The 10,830-nt window shown below is 39.4% G+C and overlaps 1 protein-coding gene across 1 annotated transcript; it reads left to right on the forward strand.

Moving 5' to 3' along the window:
- Window positions 1-7,715: 7,715 nt before the first annotated feature.
- Window positions 7,716-9,697, forward strand: LOC141607752 (uncharacterized). The gene is made up of 4 exons (XM_074427102.1): window positions 7,716-8,141; window positions 8,229-8,348; window positions 8,642-9,217; window positions 9,329-9,697. The coding sequence occupies exons 1-4, from the start codon at window positions 7,716-7,718 to the stop codon at window positions 9,695-9,697; spliced, it is 1,491 nt and encodes a 496-aa protein (XP_074283203.1).
- Window positions 9,698-10,830: the final 1,133 nt, after the last annotated feature.

Here is a 10,830-nt window from a genome sequence, read left to right on the forward strand (position 1 = left end):
GATTCCCACGTTCTTACGATTTTGCACTTGAGCGAGCATTTCGAAAACTTCCTCTTTAGTGGGTTTTTACCCTAGTCCAAGGGGTATTCTTTGTGAGTTACCCTATTTGTAGGGTGCAAAGGTGTTTCTTGGGATAGGATTCAAAGGCATTCCCGGGAAGTATCCCTAGGTTTTGAGTATGTGGTTGACCACTAGGTTAGAGTAGGGATTGAAGTATAAGGGTGCCAACTCACTTTCTATGACATTTATGATATGGAAGCCCCCAAGTTCATGTACTGGATCTGCAAGGACTTGATTACTTGACTTCTTTTTTTATTACAGCCTTGATGGGCGACAAAGTGATCGTCACCACCTTACCATTTAGTGGGATTTTGATATTTTGGTGGAGTGTGGATGTTACCGCTTTGGAAGCGTGAATCCAGGGTCTTCCCAAAAGTATGTTAAAGGATGCCTCAATGTCCACTATTTGGAAGTTGACCTTTCGCTCAATCGGCCCTGTGGCTATGGTTAGGTTAACAAGTCCTACTACCTTTCGCCGTGTACCATCAAATGCGCGAACACCTTGATTGGTAGGGGTCCAGTCCGACTCTTTCATGCCCAATTTGTATGCCGTTTTCAGGGGTATGACATTGACTGCGGAGCCATCATCTACCAAACTCATTGGCACATTCTTCTTTAGGCAAATGACAGTGATATAAAGAGTCAAGTTATGACTAGCACCAAAGGGTGGCAAATCTTCATCCGAGAAAGTAATAGGATTACTTAGCTTTAGTGATTCTTGGAAGACCAAGTTGACCACGTCGTCGAGTGTGGAGTTATGTGCCACATTTAGTTTGGCCAAGGCTTGCAGTAAAGCTTGGCTATGTGGGAATGAGCTTGCCACTTGTTGCCAGACTGAAAGATCAGCCTTTGTCTTCTATAGTTGCTTTAGCAAGTGGTCAGTAGAGCCTTCTTCAATATCATTTGGTATGACCACATTGGTTGGACCGTTCGCTATGGGACCATTTTGAGAGATGTTTTGATATGGGCGTCCCGAACGAGTAAGGTGGTCTACATCTTGATCTTCACAATTTTGGACTATTTCCTCACTGACTTTGACTAAGTAGTGTTCAGTGAGATACTCGTCTTCATCATCATCGGCCCATATTCCATTGACAGTAGCAAGTTCTCTCATTCTCATGATTTCAGCCTCTAATTGGATAATTTGGTTGACTAGCGCATCCACCATGGCTACTACTTCTTGCATTGTGGTGTTTTGAGAGAAGACTAGTGGTGCACGTTCTTTAGGTGTGGCGTTGGGATCATGTAGGGTTTCCACTGCACTCTCTAGTTCCATGACTTGCCTATCCACGCTCTTTGCCCATGCGATGAAATCAATGATGGTTGGAGAAATAGTAGAGTAGTTCCCTTCATTTTCTATTGCATGAATTTCATCTTCAACTGGATAAATGAGGTGTGAACATTCTATGGTAGATTCTTCACTTGTAATCACTAGAATTCCAAGAGGATTCTGAGTGTTGTTAGGCTTTCCTCCAGGTGGTATTGGTAGGCGACTGTCTTCAATCATATCTTGAAGTACATTTTTCAGTTTGTAGCATTTTTCTGTATCATGTCCCTTACCTCTATGGTATTCGCAGTATGAATTCTCATCCCAGAACATGGATTTCTTTTCTGGTTCGGGTGTAGGGCCTATTGGTTGAAGTTTACCCAATTTTATCAACCTTTTCATAGCGTTGGAATATGTGTCCCCTAGATTTGTGAATTTCTTTGGAGGGGTACTCTTCTTAGATGGCTCAAGATGGTTAACTTCATCAGTCTTGCTAGTAGAGCCATAAGAATGACTTGTTGAGCCTTAATATCCACGACCTATTGTTTTGGACAAGAGCCCTTTACGGATGTCATCTTCAATCCTCATCCCTAGTACGGTTAAATCTTTGATGGTCTTGATGTTTTGATACCTCAAATGATTTGCATAGATGGGTTTTAGGTTGTCCACGAATTTCTCCACGAGGGTAGCTTCATCCGGACGTTCAACAAGTTGAGTACTAGTCTTCCTCCACTGACTTAGGAAGTCGGTGAAACCTTGTTTGTCATTTTGGGTAAGATCCTCTAAAGTGCGCATGTTGACCTGGATTTCAGCATTATCCTCATATTGATTAGCAAACTCGATTGCGGCATCATCCCAGGTAGCGATTTTCTTGTGCTCTAGCGAATAGAACCATTGTTTTGGGATGGTGTCAAGAGATGAAAGAAAGATCCTCAAGAACATCTCGGGTTTAATGCCTTTGATAGACATGTAATCCTTGAAGGTGCGGATATGGTTCAAAGGGTTTTCATGCCCCTTGAATTTAGGGATATCCGTCATGTTGATGTTGGTTGGTAACTTGGAACTCACGGCCTCATATTTGCGATTGTTCTCCCTATATATGTCATCCCCTTTGAGATACATCAATTGCTCCTCCAAGTATTGGAGTCGTTTCTCAGCTGCAGTCATACCTATGGGAGGGTTTTCGTCCCCGAAATTGTTCATAAATTCATCAGGCACTTCACTTTCTCGAGGAGGCATCCTTGTTTCCACGGCATATATTCGGCCCTCAACGGTATCAAGGCGATCATACACTTGGTCTTGAGTAACATGGAGACGAGCTAGCGTGGCTAGGATTTGATCATTACCATTCTAGAGTTGGTTGAAGTTCATGTCGCTTGTTTCAGGCATCTTGGGAACTGAATAAGAGATCGACGATGAATCAAAACACGATCGACCATTCTAGCACACTTACTCGAAAAGAAATGTTTTGACTCGTGAAGTGGGAGTGTGCCACTTGTGTCAAGTGAGTTTTGAGGAAATGACAAAGTTTGAAAAATGTTGGTCCTAGTCAACTTTAGTGTAGTTGTAGGAGTGGACTCGAAGTGAGGTTTTGAAATGGGTTTTGAGGCTCGGATTTTGACTCGACAATTGGACAGAGTTTCGGTTGATTTTGCGCTAATATTAGGCCCAAGTTTCGAAAATATTACATTTTGAAGAAGGATTTTGATGTTACAAAAAAATCGTCATGGTTTGTTTTAGAAATGGTGATCACATATGGCACAAACATTATACAAGCATTATAACGGGATGCTGAGTGCATTTAAAAGTGTTTTGGTTTAAAGGGTGGGTTGCCATACCGAACAATCAAACCCGAAGTCTGTGGAGAGGTTCATACCAACCAAGAGTAAGGCCGATTCCTAGTCCATTTCCTCAAGTAGTGAAAGTCCTTGATACAAACAAGAGTACGTACCATGGTATGGATGACGTCAATCGCTATCCATTCTTGGGCTCAAATAATTAAGAATTAGGACCGTTTAGACGGGACGATTGGTCGAATTGGTTGGGTTGGGCCTAGGAAGGTCGAATGAAATGATCTAGGAAGACCGAGTTTTGAAAACCGAAAATTGTCTTGTACAAACTATTCCCTAACCTTGTTCAAGTTTCACCCTTTTGGCTACACGCAAGTGTATTACTCCCCAGCGGAGTCGCCAAACTGTGGACACGGGCCCATGGGGGCGCTTGGGAAACAAGCGTTTGCCTTTGTCGCCACCAATTTATTGTGGAAAATTGGAAACTGTTCGAATACCTCGTACCATGTCAAGACACAAAGTAGTGACATGAACACCAAGAACTCGTTACCCTTAGCATTCTATGTTCAGAATGACTCTCGTGGATGCCAATGAACATGGATGTTCACAAAGATCTGGAGTAAGGGGTGAGGGTACGTATTAGGAAGCTATTTTTATCGAACACCTAATCCCGCCCGCCTCGATAGCGGCCTCTACTAGTGATTAGGGAAACTTTCTATACTCGATATATTGACGGTTTATATGCATGCAATGCAACATCCAACGTTTTAATCCTAACATGTGAGAATTAGACTAAGTCGGTGAAACATGTAATTTAACATACAATGGGTCGAAGTAGGAATTTAAGTTGATTACATGTGAAGGCATACAAACAATATGATACAAGAAATACAATAAAAAATTACAATAATTACATTGGGTTTAATGATTTATGTCGAAAATACTTTTAAAACGGATAATTTGAAAAAGAATAAATGAATAAATTAACGAACAGGAATTAGAGTGATAATACGATTAATAGTAAATTAAATACGTAAACTAATAAACTAGGTCAAAGCAACACGGGAGTTCAGAGACAGAAATCAGCCAGGAACAGGCGCAGCAGAGCTGCGTCCCATGGAAGAGGCGCAACAGTCGCTGCGTCCGTTCCATGGCTCAGCTCTAGCTGTGAAGCCGGAATTGCAAATCGTTAATATCAATTGGTGAATTTAATGCTTGATTATGAATAATTGACTCGGATGAAAGTGAATAGCATCTTATTTACATGTGAATGAGGTCATATTAACGATAAAACATGAACGAAACCGATTAGAACTAAATATTGGGAGATTAAAAGGTTATTTATAAATTAACGAACTAATCAAATTAATTAGAATAAACAGGTTATTAATGATGAATTAATGATGGCAACAATAAACAAAAGGTGAAAAATATATCAACGACTAATCCCAGACACCCAATATTGATTAATCGAACCTCTAAAACCCGAATTTGATTTTAATGACGAAAACCCGCAAATATGAATAACTTGGGATTTAAATCGGGATTTAATGACAAATTAAATACTAATGATGATTAATGATATGTCAGATTATTATGCTTAAAGAATCAAAGAACAAACGAAATAAAAGGGACGAATTGACAAAAGACGAAGGAAGAAGAAACGAAGCAGGAACTGCGGTAGCCTCACGAAGAGGCGCAGCAGGTGCTGCGTCCCTTCGAAGAGGCGCAGCAGTTGCTGCGTCCTATCTTGACAGTTGTCTTCTGAAAAATCCGTAAAAAGGGTTTTAAACATGGTTTTAGAAATAGGTTTTAAAAATACTTTCGACATAAACCTTACAATATGAGTACAATAATAAAGATTAATAAAAAAAATAGGGATTATACACCCTCAGACTTACATGTTTGACGAAACGAGATGAACTAAGTTAACGTTTAGTGATGCTCGACTCGAATGTAGACGAAAGTGCCCTCTAGGAGGAATTAAACAGATTGATTAAAGTTGATTATGGTGGAGTTGGTCAAATTGGTCGGTCATGCAAAACGAGACTGGTACTCAGAAGGATCCGAGCTTACGTGGTCGAATGTTCAAGCACGTAGACGCCAAAAAGTAAGAACGTGTTCTAGAATGCAAATGGAGAAGAGAAGGGTGGACACTCGCATGAGAAATATGTGAGATCGAAGGCCTCTATTTATACTAATCACGTGGAGGAAATTAGGGTTTTCGGAGAAAATTTGGACGTGAATCTCGAAAAGATATGAAAATATAAGAAAAATACGCAGAAAAGGACTTGGGAAGAGGCGCAGCAGGCACTGCGTCTCTTGGAAGAGGCGCAGCACTTGCTGCGTCCTTTCCCAAGTGGTTTCCTCCTGCGGAAGAAAGATTTCCGTGTTTTTATTATGGAATGACGGATTAATCTTGTTTTCCTTAATATTTTGTATGAATATTACGGGAAATTATTTGCAAAAGATTAAAAGATTGCGAAAATATGGAATAGAAATATCCGGAACATTCCAGAACATTCTGGCTCGGTTTTAGAAAATGAAGACGGTTTTTTTGACCCGGACTCTAAATGTACTCTAATTATTGCCAAAACGACCGTATCGGCACGTAAATGACATTTAAGAGGTAGACACAAGTGTTTGAGAGATCACTTGACAATAAACTTACGAACTGTCACAAATCGTTCCGCGTACCAAACATGCGGCCCAATCATCACCGAGTGGTTTGCGGGAGGTGCAGAAATGAGGTATCTACACATCCGTGTTCATTGGCATCCACGAGAGTCATTCTAGACATAGAATGCTAAGGGTAACGAGTTCTTGGTGTCTATGTCATTACTTTGTGTCATGGCATGACACGAGATATTCGAACGGTTCCAATTTCCCATAAATATTGGTGGCAACTCCACAAATCCAAAAGCTTGTTTTCCCAAGCAAACCCCGTGGGCCCGCGTCCACACTGGTATTCAATCCGCTAGCACCAACACCACGCCCAAGGGAGGGTCCTCCAAGTACCCAGTACTCCCAGTTCTAGAAATGATTGCTTACGCTACCATTCTGGCATGCACCCCACAATAATCAACCCCACAAAAACTACCCCCACAAGAACTTCCCCTACAAAAACTATCCACCGAGGAATATGTAGGATACATATATTTCTTATTAGACACTTCTAATAACTATATAAGTTTTAGTTTAGTCATAAACTAACTAGATCATATGCATGCATAACAAAATAATACAAAGTAAGAAGAAAACCGATCAACTTACAATGAGGGCCGAAATGGATATACTAATTGGACTCCTTCTAAATTAGTCTTCTTAAAGAAAATCCAAATACTCCAACAAAAACCCTTAGATTCAATAGTAGAATCTACTCCTCTAAGATTGTACCAAGGTAATCACCCTTAATACTAATTTATATATTAATTAGATACATTAAATTAGTGACCTTAAAATTAATCTTATTATTATTTCTATTACTACTTTTAGTAATCTAAATATATGATTTTGAACAACCTTATTTTCTATTCTAAAACTCAATTTTAGAGAGAAGAGGAGAAGAGTAAGAAGTTGAGTTGTGTATGAATGAATTATGTCAAAAAAGAGGAAAAACTCCTCTTATTTCCTTATGGGTGGTCGGGTACCTAGGCGGTCTCAAGGCCAATGCATGCTCAATTAATTGTCTAACAATTGTTCTTCATAAGAAAGTAGGCATGCAAGCCTATAATAAGTAGAGTATAATTGTGTTCCCTTCAATTAAATGAACACAACACAACCAATTCCTACCATCTTCATTTACACGGCTCAAGAGGACTTAGAATGGTCCATTTTATGTTTGTCAATTGTTCAATTTGTGTAGTGTGACATATTGGACATGTTACTAGACATGTAATTAAATAATGCATTTTTAACTTATTAAAAATCATTATATAAACAAAATAAATCACATACAAAAATTAACTGGTAATTCATGATTACAAGTACTTAAAATGGGTCATATAGAATTTCAAAAAACTTACAAACCCTAATGAGAGGCGACTGAGAGGCGATTTTTTTTATTTTTTGACGACAACTAGGGCTTAATCTCCATGGTTATGGCTAGAAATTCTTCACAAAAATCATCAAACAAACATGTTCAAGCATCCCAACATCCTAAATCTCTAAACAAGGGAGGAAGTAGCCATAATGAGGAGATGAAGAAGGGACCAGGAGAGGAGGATATCCTACGTACTAAGGCCACGCATGAAGTTGTTACTATTCCTAGTTTATCCCTTGATGATGAAGAGGACCCTGCTACAAACACGTCCTGGATTACAAAGAGGGGCAAAAAGCAAGTTGCAGCGTCTCAAGATGTTGCAGCCATTGCAACTGATACTCTTCTTCAATATACGTCTGATGACATCAAGGAGGAGGTTGAATATTGGAATAATGTTGTGTATTGTTTTGTGCTAGGGGCAAACCCGCCATGGGAAGTCCTTCATGGATACATACATCGCATATAGAGCAAATATGGCATTAGTAAGGTATCGTTTTTACCAAATGGAGTTTTTTTGGTGAGATTTAAAGATTCTAAAGATAAGGAGGTTGTACTCATGGCAGGGTATCATATGTTTGATAACAAACCCTTGATTGTTAAGCCTTGGACAGAGAATATTGATTTACTGAAAGAAGATGTCAAGCTTGTTCCTGCTTGGATTAGGTTCCATAATCTGCCATTGAAATTCTGGGGCAAGTGCATTCCCAAAATTGCTGGTTTAGTAGGCAAGTTCATTAAAGCTGAAACTGAAACAGAACAAAAGACCAGGCTTGGATTTGCACGGATTATGGTTGAATTGAAAGTTGGACAAACCCTTCCTAATACTGTCAATTTCTTGGATGAACATGGTCATGTCCTTAGTATTAATGTTGAATATGAGTGGAAGCCTACCATTTGCTCAAAATGTAGAAACATTGGACATGAAGGTAATAATTGCAGGAAGACACCACAGAAAAAGCAACAAAATGCTCCTGTTAAAAAAGTTTGAAAACTTATTTCAAAGCCTGCTGATTTACCAAGCAGCTCTAGCAATAATACAGCTTATGACTCAGAGTTTCCAGTGTTGCAGAATATAAAACCAGCTGGAGCAGTTATACAAACTACTGACCACAATGAGACTGATAGTAACCTACCCCCGGAGAAGGATGCTGTCAGTCATCTAAGTAGTTCTCCAGTTCAGGAAGAAGTTGTGTGTGAAAATGGTAACCCTCCCCTAACCAATTCTAATGAATAACATAGGGTTTTGGAACGTGAGGGGCATGACTAATGTAAAAAAGCAGAAGGTTATTAGGAATTTTATTCAGAATAAAAAAGTTGGTCTTTTTTTGCCTTCTTAAAACAAAAATAAATGGTGCAAATGTAGGAAATATCTCCCATAGTATGTTTGAGAATTGGAGTGTGACTACTAATTGTAGTCTTCATAAGGGAGGAAGGGTATGGATAATTTGGCAACCTAGTCTTTTTGATGTTATGATTCTTCAGTATGACCCTCAATTTATTCATACTAAAGTTCATATCAAAGCGACTAACAAGTTTTTTTTCCTTACCATGGTGTATGCTTTTAATGATGGGAATGATAGGGTGGATCTCTGGCATAAATTATTTTCCTTTGCTTCTAATTGTCATGGCCCTTGGGCTTTGGCTGGTGATTTCAACACTGTTATCTCCCCTGATGAGAGACTAGGAGGACATACAAAACAGGAGGATATGGAGGATTTCATTGATTGCCTGGATAAATGTGGCATGTCTGATATTGCTGCTACTGGGGCATTTTTCACCTGGACGAATAAACAAGATGCTGGACACAGGAAATGTAGTAGGTTAGATAGATTTCTCATTAACAACGAATGGTTGGCTGTGTTTCCAAAGATGGCTCCTCACTTCTATCCTGAGGGCTTGCTGGATCATAATCCATATGTTGTTAGCAATATTAACCTAGGTGGAGGGAAGAATAAGAGCTTCAAATACTTCAATATGTGGAGCCTTGCTCCTGATTTTATTGAGAAGATACAGGCTGTCTGGATGGAAGAAGTGGAGGGTACTAAAATGTTTGTTTTGGTTAAGAAATTGAAAAATTTGAAATCTACCTTGAAGGATTAGAATAGAAGTTGTTACTCTGATATTGAGAATCAAGCAAGTGCTGATGTATACCATTTAAATGATATTCAGGAAAAGCTAATGGTATATGCTGCTAACCAGGAGCTCATCTCCCAGGAGATTGAAGCTTTAGGCAATGTCAGATTGCTTACCAAGGCCAGAGATAGCTTTCTACACCAAAAGGCTAAGAGTAAATGGCTGGAAGAAGGAGATAGTAACACTGCATTTTTTTATGGTGCCATTAAGAAAACTTGCATCAAGAATAAAGTCATTCAAATAGAAGATACTAATGGTCAGACCTGCAATGATACTGAAAGTATTCAGGGAGCTTTTCTTGAGTACTATAAATCCCTTCTTGGAAGTAGTAATGCTACTGAGATGGTTCATGCTGTTGTGCTAAGCAAGGGCAGGGTATGTAAGTCAGACATGCAAATATTTTAAGTATGCCTGTGACTCATGAAGAGATTAAGAGAGCTGTATTCTCCATTCCCAAGGATAAAGCACCTGGTCCTGATGGGTACACCAGTGATTTCTTCAAAGATGCTTGGGAAGTTGTGGGTACTGATTTATGCACTACAATTACTGACTTTTTTACCACAGGTAAGCTTCTCACCCAAGTGAATGCTACTAATGTTGCTCTTATTCTAAAGTGTGAGAGGCCAACTTCTGTGAACCATTTTAGGCCCATAGCATGCTGCAATACTGTCTACAAAATCATCTCCAAGCTTCTTTGCAATAGACTAAGCCAAGTCTTGCCTGATATAATTCATGATAACCAAGGAGCTTTCATCAAAGGTAGATCTATTCTTGAAAATGTCCTTATTTGCTAGGATATTGTGCATTTGTATGCTAGGAAAGGTGTTTCTCTATGCTGTCTTTTCGAAATTGACCTTCGGAAAGCCTATGACACAGTTGAATGGGATTTTGTTGAGCAAATGCTGACTGGTTTGAATTTTCCTGAACATTTTATCCACCTTGTCATGACCTGTGTCAGGTCTCCTGCTTTTACCCTATCCCTGAATGGTAATCATTTTGGATACTTCAAAGGGCAGAGGGGGCTTAGACAATGGGATCCTATATCACCTTTGCTATTCACCATTTGTATGGAATACTTGACTAGACTGATCAAATATGCAACTGATAGGTGGCCTTTCTAGTACCACCCCCTCTAAAAAACCTCAAGCTCACTCATCTCATGTTTGTAGATAATTTGTTGCTATTCTGCAAAGGTAATGCCCCCTCTATTATACTGATAATGAAAGCTTTCTCATCTTTTTCAAGAGCATCTGGACTCACCATGAATAGCTCCAAATTAGAAATTTTCTTCAATGGTATGAATGAGGATCTTAAGGAGGTATAAAATCAGTGACAGGATTTCCGGACGGCAGCATGCCATTCAGGTACTTGGGTGTGCCAATCCAAACTGGTAGGCTATCCAAAAAAGATTGTTCTGCTTTAACTGAGAAGATGGTAGCAAAAATCAGGGGACTGGGTGCTAAGAAACTGTCTTACTCTGGTAGAGTTGTTCTTATTAACTCAGTCCTTAATACACTCCACAATTACTAGGCTCAACT

This window comes from Silene latifolia, chromosome 10, assembly GCF_048544455.1.
Source record: "Silene latifolia isolate original U9 population chromosome 10, ASM4854445v1, whole genome shotgun sequence".
Taxonomy (NCBI): Eukaryota; Viridiplantae; Streptophyta; class Magnoliopsida; order Caryophyllales; family Caryophyllaceae; genus Silene; species Silene latifolia.

Coding starts and splice junctions, on each gene's coding strand:
- LOC141607752 (XM_074427102.1), top strand. CDS start 7,716: ATGGCAGGGTATCATATGTTTGATAACAAACCCTTGATTGTTAAGCCT. Junction 8,349..8,641: donor CTCCAGTTCAGGAAGAAGTT/GTGTGTGAAAAT, acceptor ATGATTCTTCAG/TATGACCCTCAATTTATTCA. Junction 9,218..9,328: donor GTACTAAAATGTTTGTTTTG/GTTAAGAAATTG, acceptor AATGATATTCAG/GAAAAGCTAATGGTATATGC.